The sequence below is a fragment of the Doryrhamphus excisus genome, chromosome 18, assembly GCF_030265055.1.
Source record: "Doryrhamphus excisus isolate RoL2022-K1 chromosome 18, RoL_Dexc_1.0, whole genome shotgun sequence".
Taxonomy (NCBI): Eukaryota; Metazoa; Chordata; class Actinopteri; order Syngnathiformes; family Syngnathidae; genus Doryrhamphus; species Doryrhamphus excisus.
Window position 1 is genome coordinate 4,852,503 of NC_080483.1, and position 17,194 is coordinate 4,869,696.

Here is a 17,194-nt window from a genome sequence, read left to right on the forward strand (position 1 = left end):
TCTGCAGTTTTTGTTACAGAAATGATCTACAAGAAAATAAAAACCTGCTAGTTCTCATAGCAACGAACAACAGCTTCAAATTTGGAGTCATTTTTTGTGTTGGACAGACTTTGCAGAGCTGTGGCATCATTCAACAAATTCAGACCAAGCGAAATGACATGTAGGATGGAGCTGGTTATTTACTTCCTACCTGAAATGCAGTGAATAAGCAGGATGGGTATTCTTATTAGGGGAAGGAAATTTGAGCAGCTTTTAAAAGAAAAATTCCCTTTTTTTTATTTTGCCCATCACCCACAATCTTAATACGACTCCTTTTAAGCATTACCGGAACTTCCTTCCTGAGCGCACTGATTTCACACAGCAACATAGAAATGAATGCCTACACCCGGTATTCACAAACTCAAAAACACAGCAGGGGCCGCATGGTGGACGAGTGTTTATAGCGCGTTGGCCACACAGTAAGGAGATCGGGAAGACCTGGATGCAAATGCTTTGGCATCTCTGTGTGGAGCTTGCATGTTCTCCCTGTGTGTGATGTCAATGGGATCCAAATTTCCTTATATGGGCTGCAGATTGGCTGCAGTAAACCTATACGTATCCAGAAGTCCTCAGAAGTGCTTGGGAGTGTGGCCTATCACAGCATAGCGGGTGTACCGAGAGGAGGGCCGGGGTTGGATTAAATTAAACACACTGTTTGTGTCAGAAGCAGACAGTCCACAGAAACACTTCAGAAAGAGGTGCAGAATCTGGAAGATCTAGAAAGCTTTATGTGCGGGTTATCATGTGGAGCTGCTCTATAGGAGTCCACAACTCCATACAATGCTCTGAAAATGAGCATATAGGTACCCTTTAAGTATGTATGTGTGTGTACACAATATATCACATTCACAGATAAACTTTCTTCATTAAGAACTGAAATTTCACACTTTGTTCAGCGGTCCTTGAAAGCACCATAGTTGCTGAAGGCAAAGCCAAAGCGAAACAAAAAAAGATATAACTTTCTCCAATGTTGCCTCTGCTTAATAAATCCCTGTGTTCATGGATCATTTTGTCATTTTACCATTATTATCATTCATTTGTGCGCCGTTTAAACATGTTTAATAATTTTGTGGGGAATATTTGGGGCTTCAACCTGATTAAGAAATAGTGTGAAAATTTGATTTTTTAAAACTCGTATTTTTCTGCTACTTGCCGGTAAGTCTGGAACACCGCCGCTGCAAGAAGTGAGGATCTACTGTATTCAATGTGTATACACAACAGATCTTTTGATCCGCATACTGATTTTGGTTACAGGATTCCGTATTTACAAATTGAATATTTCATACTTAGTCAATACAAAACCTTTTAACTTCTAGATATGTTTTTTGATAGTTTTTTGATATTTCACAGCTAGGAGACCAGGGTTCATTTTCACCCTCGGCCGTCTCTGTGTGGAGTTTGCATGTTCTCCCCATGCATGCGTGGGTTTTCTCCGGGTACTCCGGTTTCCTCCCACATTCCAAAAACATGCTAGGTTAATTGGCGACTCCAAATTGTCCATAGGTATGAATGTGAGTGTGAATGGTTGTTTGTCTATATGTGCCCTGTGATTGGCTGGCCACCAGTCCAGGGTGTACCCCGCCTCTCGCCCAAAGACAGCTGGGATAGGCTCCAGCACTCCCGCAAACCTTGTGAGGAAAAAGCAGTAGAAAATGAATGAATGAATAAATATTTTTAGGGCACTCAACTGCCAATTTGGTCGGGCTGCGCTAGGTTGGGTGTGGCGATGCACCGGGGGAGGTGTCCACAATTTCAGCTTGGCACAGTCACAATTGACCAAAAAAAAGTGACAAAACTGTGCGCCAAAGGTGCGCTCAAAGCTCGCCAGCACCAACCTAGTCTATTCTTGGCGCAGGCAAAGCGCACCCTGCGCAGTGGTAAATTGACTCGTGACACGTCACCAAAAACTGGCAGGCGACCAGTCCAAGGTGTACCCCGCCTCTCGTCCAAAGACAGCTGGGATAGGCCCCAGCACCCCCGCGACCCTTGTGAGGAAAAAGCGTTTGAAAATGAATGACTATTTTTAGGGCACTCAACTGCCAATTTGGTAGACTGGGCTGCGCTAGGTTGGGCGTGGCGATGCACCGGGGGAGGTGTCCACAATTTCAGCTTGGCGCAGCAACAATTGACAAAAAAAACTGTGTGCCAAAGGTGCGCTCAAAGCTCGCCAGCTCCAACCTAGTCTATTCTTGGCACAGGCGAAGCGCACCCTTCGCAGTGGTAAATTGGCACGTCACCAAAAACTGGCAGGCGACCAGTCCAAGGTGTACCCGGCCTCCCGCCCAAAGACAGCTGGGATAGGCTCCAGCAGCCCCCCCCCCCCCCCCCCGCGCGAACCTCGTGAGGAAAAAGCGGTAGAAAATGAATGAATGACTATTTTTAGGGCACTCAACTGCCAATTTGGTAGACTGGGCTGCGCTAGGTTGGGTGTGGCGATGCACCGGGGGAGGTGTCCACAATTTCAGCTTGGCGCAGTAACAATTGACAAAAAAAAGTGACAAAACGGCGCGCCAAAGGTACGCACAAAGCTCGTCAGCTCCGACCTAGTCTATTCTTGGCGCAGGCGAAGCGTACCCTTCGCAGTGGTAAATTGGCTCGTGACATGTCACCAAAAACTGGCAGGCAGGTTTCACATGCATTTCAGTGGAAAAAACAATGACAGCAACCTCATCATCCAATCACCTCTGAGACGGCGGGGGAGGCGTGTCCTGGGAGGATTGACAGCCCAAAGGAGCCACTCAGGCGCAGGCACTACTCCGTGACTGAACCCACTGTATAAGACATGAATAAGACATAATATACTTATGCTCATGTTAGCATCCCTAGTTGTGTCTTTATTTGTTTCTTCTTTTTTTAAAACTCATTTTACTTCCTTTATTCTCAAGTCAGCCATTTTTCGATTTTGAAAAACTGTGACAGTGATGTGGTGAAATTCAAAGCGCTTGTCAATGACATGTAGATACAATATTTATCATTAAATATGCATGGATATTAATATTTTGGGGGTTAAGTGTTCCATTATTTTGTTGTTGTCATGTATGAAGCCGTCTTTCCTTCCCATTCCTCTTCTTGCATCTCCTACAGCTTTTTTCCCCCGCATCCAATCGTCGTCTCTCTCTTTCCTCTCCTCCCCCTCCTTGTGCGCCCCTCCAACCCCCACCTCATTATTCAGTATAATCTGTCGTCTAGACAGTGCACACACTCCCCACGCAGATCACACCTGAGAGAGGGAGCTGGAGAGGAAGGGAGAAAAAGAGGTGAGAGAACTTGTGAGTTCTAAAATAGACTAATGGAAGGTGAGGGGGGGTGAGTGGGAGGAAGTGATGGAGATGAAAGCGAGGTGATGAAGAGACTGCAGCGAGACAAGATGAAACATTGTCACAACTTTTATGCTAACGAGGACCTCCTGGCTTCATAAACACATTATAATTATTATTCTTGTCAAGGCAGAATATTACATACAGCAGGGTGTCCAAACCTTTTCCACCAAGGATATCATACGCAAAAATCAAAGGATGCGGGGGACATGTTGATATTTTTCATTTTTTTGAACAGGCTAAAACCAAACCATGCAGATATGCTAAGACGTTATACAGAAGAACCTCGGTTTTTGTTATGAATTTGTTCCAAAAGGTCAGACAAAAACCAAAACAATAATAATATAAAAATTACAATTTTTCCCATAGGAATTAATGTAAAATCCAATTAATCCATTCCAGACACCCAAATATGAACACAAAATATATTTTACAGTCATCCAAAGATGCCTTCAAAGATGTGCAGAGAAGGAATAATATTAGACCACCCTTTTTTCTTCAATTTCTTGTTCATTTTAATTAAAGGCACCCCTATTTGGACAAACATAATGACGACAACAAAAAATAGCTCATAGGAGTTTCATGTTTTGGCAGTTAGATACATAAGTGGATATTATCAGTTTTCTCAAATCCGGGGGTCAGTGAAAACATTTCTGTCCCCTCGGGGGAAGGCATGCCAGATAGACACACAAGCAGGAGACTTGATCGCCGGAACAATAGGCTTTTATTAGGTCACAGCCACAATATTCCTTAACTGGGTCAAAAGCTACTTAGCTGACAGGAAGCAATACGTACAGCTAGGAGAATACACATCTGCAAGTTCATATATTACGTGCGGCGTTCCCCAGGGGTCAATACTGGGGCAAAAACTGTACATCAATGATATCTCCAAAGTTACGAAAGACTTAAAGCTGGTATTATTTGGGGATGATACCACTGCTTTTTGTTCTGGAGGGAATACAGACGAAATCATTAGAAAGGTCAGAGAAGAAATGGTCACACTAAAAAGATGGTTTGATGATAATAGATTGTCCTTGAACCTAAGTAAAACTAAAATCATGCTGTTTGGTAACAGCAGAAAGGACACAAACCAGCAAATACAAATAGACGGTGTAGACATTGAAAGGGTGAAGGAAAATAAATTTCTGGGATCACAATAGATGAAAATATGAGCTGGAAACCTCATATTACAAATATACAACATAAGGTGGCCAGAAATATTTCAGTATTGAACAAAGCAAAATTTGTTCTCAATCAGAAATCACTCCACACTCTTTATTGCTCTCTGGTTCTACCATATCTTACTTATTGTGTGGAAATATGGGCTAATAACTATAAAAGCAATCTTCACTCGCTAAATGTACTGCAAAAAAGGTCAGTAAGGATAATTCATAATGCCGCCTACAAAGAACATACTAACTCCTTATTTCTAAAATCACAAATACTTCAACTTGCTGATATAGTTCATCTTCAAACAGCTAAAATAATGCATAAGGCTAAAAATAACCAATTAGCTAAAAATGTCATCCAAAGAGAGAAGAAGGAAGAAGAAGAAGTACATTTGAAACACTTCTATGCTAGGACTACGTTATGCTAGCCATAGCATTTCAGTATGTGGAATCAAACTATGGAATGGATTGAGTAAGGAAATCAAACAATGCACAACGATGAGCCAATTCAAGAAACAATACAAGCAGTTGATGTTTGCTAAATTTGGGCGAGAGGCGGGGTACACCCTGGACTGGTTGACAGCCAATCACAGGGCACATATAGACAAACAACCAATCACATCACACTCACATTCATACAATTTGGAGTCGCCAATTAACCTAGCATGTTTCTGGATTGTGGGAGGAAACTGGAGTACCCGGAGGAAACCAACGCACGCACGGGGAGAACATGCAAACTCCACACAGAGATGCCCGAGGGTGGAATCGAACTCCCATCTCCTCCTAGCGAACCACTCGGCCCGCACCCTAGTATATAATGTTCAAATAAAAGGTTGCCGTGTTTCAGATTTTGAGGCAGTCTTTACACAAACCACAAGATGTCGCTAAAAGCCATAAAGGTCAAACTTCCAACTTCCCTTGTTGCCTCGCCCTTAGTCGTCCCCCGGTAAACATGCAGCGCGTCTTTAGTTCCACAACACGCACACTCTGGGCTGAGTGGTGGAAACCTGACCAACATGAGCGTGGACAACGCAACTGAAGGCGTATGTGTGGTTTTACGCAACTTGCTTAACAACATCCAGTGCATCACAGCCCGGGTGAAAGGTCAGTCTGACGATGTACTTGATTAGCCAGACAGGTGCTAGCATAACGCCGAGCTAAAATGCTAACATTAGCCTGGTTAGCATTCACCCAATGCCTTTTTAAAAAAATATTTTATTACAAACTTCAATTGTACAAAACAACAACGATTGAATTACATTATTGTATTTCCTGGGCGGTTGCGTTTTTTTATGTCGTCACTGGTTTTAGCTTCCAAGTTGTTGTTGGGTTAACAAACATCCGAGTTGCACTTTGTCAATATTAACCTAGACGAACGTTTCATAACAGCACTTCTAAACCTAATTTGTTACGTTTGTTGGGTTAAATTATACATAATTATTCTATGTTTCAAAGCATATGCAAGTAGACAAACATATATCCGCCATATTCAAGTAGATAAACATGTATCCGCCATATAAACGCTGTGTAAAACAACCAAGCTCTTTGATGTGTTTGGATTCGGATTCGCTCACCTTCATGTTTCCACTAATCATTTTCCTGTGCATGTACATTAGGGGTGTGAATCTCAGCATTAAGGACTATTCGATACACATCTCGATGCCAGCGATGCGATACTTTAACGATACATTTAATTTTCCTGGTCTTCACGATGGGATACGATATGATGCGGTAATCATTTAGTTCAAATCAATGCAATCGATATGATATGGTGCAATTTCTTTGCAATATGATGCAATTCAACATGATGCAAATAAACAAAGGCAAAAAATGGAATTCGGTATGGCAAGGATTTGGCTTTATTCCTTCTCTGCACTTGGCAGTAAATACAACTAAAGTGCTGTTTGTCTTTTTTACTACGTACCACTTCTTGCTAATTCTTTTTGCCATCTTAAAACAGCAACAACCTTTCAAAAACAACTTTCCTCACACTTTCACATTGGCTATGCAATTACAATAGCAGTTCAATGGTGGAGTAAAACAATTAAGCAATAATTACTGCTGTATAAAATACAGTACACAGCAACAACAAAGTTAAAGTGACACTTTCAACAGTCCAATCAATGTTTGTTTATATTCCTGTCTGCAAAACATACTGCTAATATGAATGCATTAGGGGCTAGGCTAATACAGTAGTGAGGTGCAGAAAGTGTAAAACAACTTCTACCCTTTTAAAATTGTTTCACAAATTCAGGAAGAAGCCAACTGCTCTGCTGTTCTAATGCCACCTGCTGTGCTGAACACTCGTTCGGGGGCACTTGTTGCAGGGATGGACAAATAGCTCCTGGAAAAATTTGAAAGCAGCGGACGATCCACTTGTTCTGCATGTTTGCCGTGCTGCTGTTATTTGCAAATGACGGACATTTTGTCGAGCTTTCCACGGTTCTTTGAGAAAACGTAGTGTTTCCAAACATACCATTTAAACTTTGCGGGGGGGTTAAATATAGAAACTTCCTCGCTGCTGCTTGCGTGCGAACGTCCATGCTGTTTTACTAGTAGTTGTATGTGCCTCACGGCTTCCGTCCGTATTCAATACAAAACGTGAAATAATGATGGTGCATTTATTGCACCTGGGGAACAGCATATGAGGTGAAGTTGAACATTAATAAAACGGCGCTTGCTTCGAATACCCACGATCGATACCCACAAATGCATCGCGATGAATCTAGATTACACCTGTCAATTGCATCCATAAGCCGGTGCACTCGCATCACGCGCATGCGCATCGATGTATCGATTAATATCGATTATTTTCCACACCTTTAATGTACATGTATGCACTGAAAAATAAAAAGGTTTTTCATACTTTATCCATTTAAATGTAAGTACGGCAGTGCGAGAATTGAAACAAAACCACTCATATTCACAGAGATTGTACAAAATGTCCAAAATGTTTTGTTGAGACAAGGATGGGATAAAAAAAAGGCACAATTCTTCCATTGAGACCTAAATGTTGTTTTTTATGTGTGATGTAAATGTTTCTGTCTTAGATGGGGAGTCCAATGAGTCTGATGGGGACTTCAACCTCTCCACCTTTTGGGACACTTTGAGTTGAGTATGGTTTATCACGCTTTTCTTTTTTTCTTTTGACTGTCATGTATGCCATTTTCTTAAAAAAGGAGGCCAAAATCGTCTACATTTAAGCCCTTTATAATTTATAAATTTATAAAAGGTGTATGAAATGCTTGCTTCAGTTATACAATCGCCCCTCACAATATGGCAGGTAAATTACCCCCCCCCCCCCCCCCCAAAAAAAAAAGTATTACATTAAAATCAACATATGATTTCTGTTTCGTAGTTGACTATGGCGTATTATTAGTCACAAAATATTGAAAGTAAAATATATATGTAGTATTCTGGCCACTAGATGTCAGTAATATTCCATTATTGCAGTGGTTCTCAATTATATTCTGTCAAGCTCCTCAGAAATGTTTTCGTTTCCCCCGATTTGAAATACAGTGTTGTCTCGCTCTATCGCAGTTCACCTTTTGCTGAAATATTTTTTTTAGTGCTTCTTTGTTTCAACGCCTGGCCCTTTCTGTAGAATTGCATTGTGGGAAGTTGTGCGTCTCTTCCCTCGCTCATCTGTCTGCGCTACTCATTGTTTTGTGCGATTGGCTGATCCTGATTGGCTGTAGACCACTGTCAATCAAACTCTTTGTCGCTACACTATTTGAAAAGCACTGAGACATGACAGAGTACCGTAATACTGCATGACGTCAGCTGATGTGATAGAGTGAAAAGAAGTCCTCTCGTTCTGTGTGGAAGTTGTAAGTTTATGACATCTTCCTACTCGCTTTTAGACCCTTTCTAAAGTTTAGAAGGCTGTAAAAAAATAAATTGGAGGCTCACAAGTTAGCTCGCTAGCTTGCTAATAGTTCTAGCCATGGCCATCCCTGCAGTGATCCAACAAAGAAAAATAGGTGTGTAAAGGTGACTACAGGGGTATTCTTTGTCCACAGGGCTCTAACAATGGGGAAGATTGTATTTAGAAAGTCATGAAAAGGTTTTCTATGCTCTAACTATGAAAATGTTCCATTTATTAATATTGAATCCTAGTTTGCGGAAATCCGCTTATCGCGATTGGGTCTGGAACCAATTAACCACGATTATGAGGGATGATTCTAATATGGTTTCTTCAAGGATTGGCAAGTGCACTAACATGGATATTGCAATTTGAATGTGTGCCCGCAGACCAGGCGGTGAAGGTGGTGTCTCAGGAAGCCACCAAAGTCAGCCTGGCCTTCTCCAAGCCGCCGCTGCCGTCATCGCAGGTCTTGGCATACATTTCAGGCATTCAGGCATGTCATAGCAAATGTGACGCTGTTTGTTTTTTGTCCTGCAGGACGGAGAGACGCTGGCTGAGTCCATCCTTAAGAGTGTTCTGAGCCTTTCCACAGTTTATTATTGGCTTCCTAAGAGCCGAGGTAAACACCATCCACCTCCAGCTAGCTTGACGGCAATAAATACCTGTGTGCATCTCCAGCCTTCATCATGTTCGGCTCCTGTCTGCATCTCAGGCGTAAATCTGCGGCAGCAAGTCAGAGAAGCCACCGTCGAAGTCCTCGAAGGGATCGCACAGCTCCTGGAGGTCATCCTGACCTCACCGTTACAGAGGTACACATGCCAACATACGCCAAATGAAGCATATATGAAGTGGTTTCAAGTTTTATTGGTGAATTTGCACAGTATTAGTATTATTATTAGTAGTAGTCTTAGGATTAGTATTACAGCCTTTGCGTTTACTTAGCAGTCACATTTGTTGATGTGAACAACCGTATAAAAAAAAAAAAAAACGGACCCACCAGTTGAGAACCACTATCTCAGTACATTACTTTCCCATGTGTTACTTTCCCTTTCATTTCTCCACCTTCACCCTCCTCCTGAACAGTCTGTCCCAGGAACAGTTGACCTCCACAGGAAGTGTGTGGTCAGCTTGTGATCACTTTTCCCAGTTGCCTCAAGGTCAGTATCTACACTTCAATTCATTTAAAACGTCATTTCGGTCCATAAACGTGTTACAGCGCACACTGGCGGAAGAATATGCGTGGCGTGTTAGTTAACTTTTTACACTTGTAAACAATATGTCTCCCAAGCAGCAGAAAAGGAAAGCCGTGTTGTGGAAAAAAATTCCATCATCCTAAGTAGGATAGAGAATGCCTGAAATAAACACAGAACTCTGCCATTTTTTTATTACCTTTGCAAAACAAAGGGGTCAGACAACACACAGTATGCATGGCGGTCTGTAGGTGTCTGGCTAAAAGTGGCCTCTTGGCGGGAACTTTTATACTCCATAGCATGCAAATGAATTACATTACAAGAGAAAGGAGACATTCTTGTCACTCCCCTGATGTATGGGGGTTAGCCTACACACCCATTCTTCTGGCACGGTTTGTCACACCCATGCGAGATAACCTCCTCGGGTCAACCATTTGGTGGGACCTTCCTGATGTCCCCTGTCCCGCAAAGGGGGAGCTTTGATCAAAGAATGACCTCCTCCGACACTGTCCCTAACCCCTCCTCCTCCATAGCCCCTTTACCTCACGGTGTTCCCCAAGGTTCGGTGCTTGGTCCTCTTCTCTTCATCCTCTACATCCTTCCACTTGGCAATATCATCCGTCGACATGGCCTTAATTTCCACAGCTACGCCGTTGATATTCAACTACACATTTCCACCACCTCCATCAACTCCAACATCTACTCCACCCTCACCAACTGCTTAGCTGATATCAAAACTTGGATGGAACAAAATTAAAACCTAACAGTGACAAAACTGATATTATCATCATCGGTCCCAAAAACATCACAACACCCACCCATAACTTCTATCTTCAATTTGACAGCGGCACCCTCACTCCATCCCCGCTCATCCGCAACCTTGGTATCGTACTGGACCCCACCCTTTCATTTGAACCCCACATCAAACAGTTAATCCGGACTGCATTTTTCCATCTTAAGAACATAGCCCGACTCCGTCCATCACTTACATTCTCTGCCGCTGAATCCCTGATCCATGCATTCATCACAACCAGAATAAACTACTGCAACAGTATTCTCTACGGTATACCTTCCAAAACCCTCAACAAACTACAATATATTCAGAACCTCCTCACCTCCACCCGCTCCCATCAACACATTACCCCTGTCATCCAAAACCTCCACTGGCTTCCCGTCCCTCAACACATTCACTTCAAAGTTCTTCTCATCACCTACAAAGCCCTCCATGATCTGATCTCCCCCCCCCATATCTCACAGACCTCCTCCATCCACACAATCCTCCGCGTCCCCTTCGCTCCTCAGACTCCAACCTCCTGGCACTCCCCTGTAAGACCAAGCTCCGAACCTGGGGAGACAGAGCCTTCTCCATCGCTGCCCCCACCCTCTGGAACTCTTTGCCCCATTCACTCCGTGCTTGCCCTGACCTTCCCAGTTTCAAAAAACAACTAAAAAGCCACCTTTTAAAATCTGTTTTTAATGTCTATACCTGACTGCTGTGCCCCGCCCCGCTTTTACTCATGTTTTAACTGTGTATTAATGAATGAATGTTGTATTTTAACATATCTATTACTCTGTTTTTATTCAACTCCATTATTCTGTAAAGTGTCTGAGTATTTTGAAAAACGCTATACAAATAAAATGTATTATTATTATTAAAAGTTGAAGCTCTACAAAAGGCCGTAAAGTAATTCACACAATGTGTAACCTATGTTATACCTGTGAAATATAAATTTTCCCATCACAGCCGTCATCATGAAAGTGAAAATGAACATCATAAAAAGCTTAGAGAGAGGAGACGTGCCCACCAATATTGGCCACTGGACTGTGGGAACTATCCTTAGGCCCATAGAATAGTGTGTTTGATGGCTAAATAAACATGGAACCTACCAAAAAGAAGCTTAGACTCCTCTTTCATCAGAAAAAAAAACATTTGCTTCTACCTTTTTCCGTTCTTTAGTAATCAGCAGTAGAACATAGATAAGTTTTAGCAAAACATCTGTTCGAACCCAGATCTTCCAAGTGTGTGGCCAACATGCTAACCACTCCTCCACCGTGTATTTCAATTCATTTAGTCATTTTTTTGCTTGACAATGCTTCGTTTAGGCCAATAGTATGTAAAATGTGCTTACAAATGCATATTATTGGACTAATAACAGGCTGTATTCCACCATGATTTTATTCATTCATATATTTTTGAAAAAGCGTGATGGAGTTAAACTGCCAACTGCCATCACAGTGTCATTGTGAGAATGCCGGCTTGTAATTAAAGATGATTGTTATTGCAATTGCAGACAATAAGGCGGCGGTGCTGGTGGTTCTCTCCAGTCAGAGCGGCATTGTGAAAGATGCCATCGAGGAGGTTGAACAGGTACGCTTGTGCTCACGTAAACCTTTAACACAGGGCTCAAACGTGGCTGCCACACATGTGCAACATATGTGCAAGATGACAGGAAATCAGATTTATTTTGTCCCAAATCAGGCGCTTTCCGAAGCACACGACCCGTTTGGCGACGTCCTCGATGATGAGGAAGAAGGGGAGGAGCCTCGAGGTAACCGGGACACCTACTGGTCAGAAAAGGACCGGCGTGTGATTGGCGCGTGCCAGGGGATGATGAAGGCATCGGCGGCGTGCCTAAGGAAGCTGACGTCGGCCGTTAAGGTGAACGGCGACCCAGGCACGCCCCAGAAGGTGGCCCAGCTTGATGACCTGGCGGACATTGTGAAGCAAATCAGCCCTGAGTATGCACGAACACACACACACATTGCATCATCTCTGAGCCATGGAATAGTACAGAACTGTACTAAGTTGCAGGTGTATTCCCACCGCATTCCTATGGGGGGGCAGGGATGCCACAGTTATTCTGCATATATCTAAGTTATTTCACAGACCACACCTCACACCACCACATAGTTTCTTGTTACAAAAAGACTTTACTTGCTGCAAATGCACATAATGCAGCAATACCTCTTAGATAAAACATGTTACATTCGAAAGGTGAATTGGTTTTGTTGCCTTTCCTGTCAGTGTTGTTTGTGTTTGAAGGGGAACAGGCTTGTTTGGACATGCTTGTTTTTTTCTGCTGTAAACTATAACACGATAAAAAAAAAGGAAAGACAATCTCTCATTAAATGTTCTTGTTGTTTGTTCTTGTCAGCGTTGATGACCTGGCTCTCTGCCTTTACCCCCCTGTGGACTACACTGGTGTGGAGAACAATGTAAGATACTGTGTGTGTATGTGTGTATTCGAGGTGTGCAATGCAGCCCGTATTTGTATTTGTTGAGGTAGGGAAAGTATTTATTTGTATTGTAGTACATTTTTAAATAGCCCTTCTCCTTGGGAAGCACAATTAATAAAATAAAATACAAATAAGCGCGCAGACCTCACAGCTAGGAGACCAGGGTTCAATTCCACCCTCAGCCATCCCTGTGTGGAGTTTGCATGTTCTCCCTGTGCAGGCGTGGGTTTTCCGCGGGTACTCGGGTTTCCTCCCACATTCCAAAAACATGCTAGGTTAATTGGCCACTCCAAATTGTCCATAGGTATGAATGTGAGTGTGAATGGTTGTTTGTCTATATGTGCCCTGTGATTGGCTGGCCACCAGTCCAGGGTGTACCCCGCCTCTCGCCCGAAGACAGCTGGGATCGGCTCAAGCACCCCGATTGCACCCCCCCACCCCCTGTCACCCTTGTGAGGAAAAAGCGGTAGAAAATGAATGAATGAAAAATACAAATAGGCTGCAAGGCGTAGGAGTGGTTAGCACGCAGGCCTCACAGCAAGGAGACCCGAGTTCAATTCCACCCTCAGCCATCTCTGTGTGGAGTTTGCATGTTCTCCCTGTGCAGGCGTGGGTTTTCCGCAGGTACTCCGGTTTCCTCCCACATTCCAAAAACATGCTAGGTTAATTGGCCACTCCAAATTGTCCATAGGTATGAATGTGAGTGTGAATGGTTGTTTGTCTATATGTGCCCTGTGATTGGCTGGCCACCAGTCCAGGGTGTACCCCGCCTCTAGCCCAAAGACAGCTGGGATAGGCTCCAGCACCCCCGCGAGCCTCATGAGGATAAGCGGATAATAATTAGGAATAAATTGACCTATGTATGTTTTTTCATAAATCCACCAATAAAAATAATAACAGCCATAACCTCATGGATGGCTTAACCAAAAACCAATAAAATATCATTGTGCACATGACCCCCCCCCCCATCTTAAAGGTACCAAATACCACCCAGAAGTGCATCCAATTCTTCACAAGTTCCCAGCCTTAACGTTAGCAAGCTAATGTTAACAGAGCCAACAGAAGAACGCCCAACCGGAGAAATAAATAGCAACTAAATGCAGTACAACATTTACAAAGCAAAATACGGATGCAACCAAGTTCAGCCTCCTACGTTGCTGTGAGGGGCAGGCAGACTGCTCTGTGTCGCTCTGTCCCCGCCCCCGACTGCTGAACACCAGTCACTCACTCACTTCACATTTGTTCGATTTAATTATTTGTTAAAAAAGTCATTATTGATGCCGTTCCAAATACTGTAGTCAGGTTCGGCTCCACCCCTAATATATATATATATATATATATATATATATATATATATATATATATATATATATATATATATATATATATATATATATATATATATATATATATATATATATATATATATACTACACATGCACACGCACACACCCACGCAACTTCACATTCCAGAGGTTTTCATGGGGCTCACTTCTGGATTCCTGTGGTTTGCACAGTGAAGACATGAAAGCTGACTGAATGTAAATGTCAGATCAGTCGTGAAACACTGAGGAAAGTGTCTTTTCCACAATTGAATCTTGGATGTCCCTAAAGGCTGGACACAGGCAAAAATGAATGTACTGAATTATTCGTTTCATTAAAAAATATATATATAACACATGTAAGTAATGTAAATAAATGTTATTTTTAATCTCTAGTAATATATTTGTATTTTATTGTCGACTATTTTTACCAATGTATTTTGTGTATTAAGTAATAATTTCATTGTCATTTAGATAAAGTACAATAATCCCTCAGTAAACACCGCCAAAGTAAAACACTACTTCCTGTTTGGGTGTTATTTCATGTCTAGAGGGCTCTAGAGGGCATATTAACAAGGTAGTTACCTATGCTAACAATGAAAACATTTCATTTATGAATAAATTCTACTTTGCGGGAATTCACTTCAAAATTACTGTGTTGTGTTATTATTTTTTGAAAAGTTCAGTACTGTATATGTAAGTCAGAAACGTCATTGTTTTATTTTATTATATAGAACTTATTTTTACTTGGAATTGTTGATTATTCTTTCAAATAATAAATTATTACTTAAATGAACCCTTTTTTGTACAATGTGTGTAAATCATATTTCTATAATGTATGTTCAGACTTTAGTGACACCCCGCATATTCCATATTCCAAAACTGTATTCCAGTTGTCTTAACAATTAGACGTCAATTGTCATTCAAATGATAATTAAAAGAAAGAAGGACAGAGAGACAAATCATGCAAGACTCGGCCCCACCCAAAACCTTGCATGAAAAATGTGACCAGTGCAGTAAATAACCACCCACATATTTTTTTTTTGTTTGTAAGATGTGCCTTTGTCTGCAATGAAGCGCGATACCTTGACTAAATGTCAGACACAGGACGAACATGCCTTAGCTGCTGGGAAAATATGAGGCAACGGTTTGTGGGGAGCGTGTTACCAGAAACGATTAAAGAGCTTTTTTGGATCGAGAAGCAGACGATCAAGACCAGGTTGCACTGACAAGAAATGATTTAATCAACCTTTTGCAGCGTTTATTAAAGGGTACAGTTACAGTATAATACACATAGTATTACACAGCTTTACCACCAGCCCGCCTCTCACCCAGCTAGGGTGGGCTGCAAGTCACCCTGAAAAAAACAAAAGAATGACAGCTGTGTATTAGAACATAAAAATGCAGCACAAAAGGCGAGATATGATAGTAAAGCTGTGCTTTTGTTTGCAGGTGTCTAAACTGGCGGCATTGTTGAAGAATGTTCTGGCAATTGTTAGGTGAGTGCTGTTTGTCTATTCCCTTGCTATGGCCGTGTGTCTCAGTTGGAACACTTCCATTACGACACATGAATGAATGTACAGTAATCCCCCTTTATCGTGTTTAGTTGGTTCCAGACCCAACAGCGATAAGTGAATCTCCTGAAAGAAGGATTACTTATTTATATGAGGAATATTTTTGGTGGTTTGAGCATGCAAAACCTGTTGATGACCTTTTATTGGAGCCCTCTAGACATGCAATAATACCTCTATAGTCACCTTTACACTTGGAATACCCAATATGGTAGATAAATAAGACATGCTGTAAATGAGGGGAGGGGGGTACAGGAAGTGTATCGCAGCAAAGTAGGGTATCAGCTATTGAATGTTTTAGTAATCAAGTATTCTACTGGATTTTTTCTGATTAATCGAGTAATCTAAAAAAACATGTTTGCTTGGTTATAGAAAAATTATAAATTTGCAAGCATTTCACTAAATAATGAACGACCAATTGGTTGAATTTTTAGATAATCAAGCATTTAATTTTTTTAATTGACATTATTTTTAGGGCTACATATACACCGTGTGAAGTTCGACTTGTCGCCTTGCTGCGTCTTGTAGCTTCTTCAATCTTCCCACGTCTTCAAACACCCACGTCCTTTTTTGTCCTTTGTTAGCAATTCTTCGATGCACCTATTTTTTATAATCGAGGTATTCCAATTATTCCAATAATCATGTGCGCACGCTTGCGAGTGTACGCATGCATGCATGTCAATGCATTCAAATTTCCCCTCAATGCGTGATCTTTTCAATGCCCCAAGGCTCCTTTCATTTTCACTTCCTGTTCGCTGTATTTCTATGGGAAAGTTGCAAGGCTGACTTCTTACAAATAGCCCTAAAATGTTTTTCCAGCTTAAAACTGTACCGAACATGCTCTCTTCTATTGTGGAGTTGCGTCATCACCTCGTCTTTGGTCGCAAATGAGTTCATTTTGTTGAAAAAACGTGATAGTGAAGTCACAAAATGGTGAGGGGACGACAGTAATGGGCCCAACACTTCCCATCGATGACTTGAGCTGTCGTGCAACCAACCTTGTGGAGTGTGTTTGAGAAAGTTGTGGGTGTCAGATAGTAATGCCAGGCGCTTCCCGCTTCTACACTTGGCTCCGTTATGGTAGTTAAATGAATATAATGAGAAAACTACCTCACCTTCTTTTGTCTCATCTCCATGTTCCCGTCTGCCCCGCACTTCCACATTCCCCACCCTCACCAGGTCGAGTCACGTCTGTGGAGAATCTGAGCTGACCTGGGTTGACTTCTTAGATGGTGCTGTCGATCACAACCTGCAAAAAACCAAAGATCTCATTCAGTTGGACAGTTAGTGTGTGTGTGCGTGCGTGCATGTGTGTGTGTGTATTTGGTTCCATGACAAGAACATGCATGTGCAACAAGGACTTGTGTGTCGTGTGGTCACGGGTTCCTCGATGGATGCAGTATTCACACAGCCATCAAATCATGAATAAAAATGTCATGACCATAATTGATGTACAGGATTTTGTTCCAGAGCCCCAACCA

The 17,194-nt window shown here is 42.0% G+C and overlaps 1 protein-coding gene across 1 annotated transcript; it reads left to right on the top strand.

The window, feature by feature from the left end:
• Positions 1–5,450: 5,450 nt before the first annotated feature.
• On the top strand, positions 5,451–17,159 carry ccndbp1 (cyclin D-type binding-protein 1). The gene is made up of 11 exons (XM_058055484.1): positions 5,451–5,629; positions 7,576–7,635; positions 8,780–8,859; positions 8,931–9,012; positions 9,106–9,202; positions 9,477–9,550; positions 11,875–11,951; positions 12,063–12,322; positions 12,739–12,799; positions 15,595–15,641; positions 16,893–17,159. The coding sequence occupies exons 1-11, from the start codon at positions 5,542–5,544 to the stop codon at positions 16,999–17,001; spliced, it is 1,035 nt and encodes a 344-aa protein (XP_057911467.1). The 5' UTR covers positions 5,451–5,541; the 3' UTR covers positions 17,002–17,159.
• Positions 17,160–17,194: the final 35 nt, after the last annotated feature.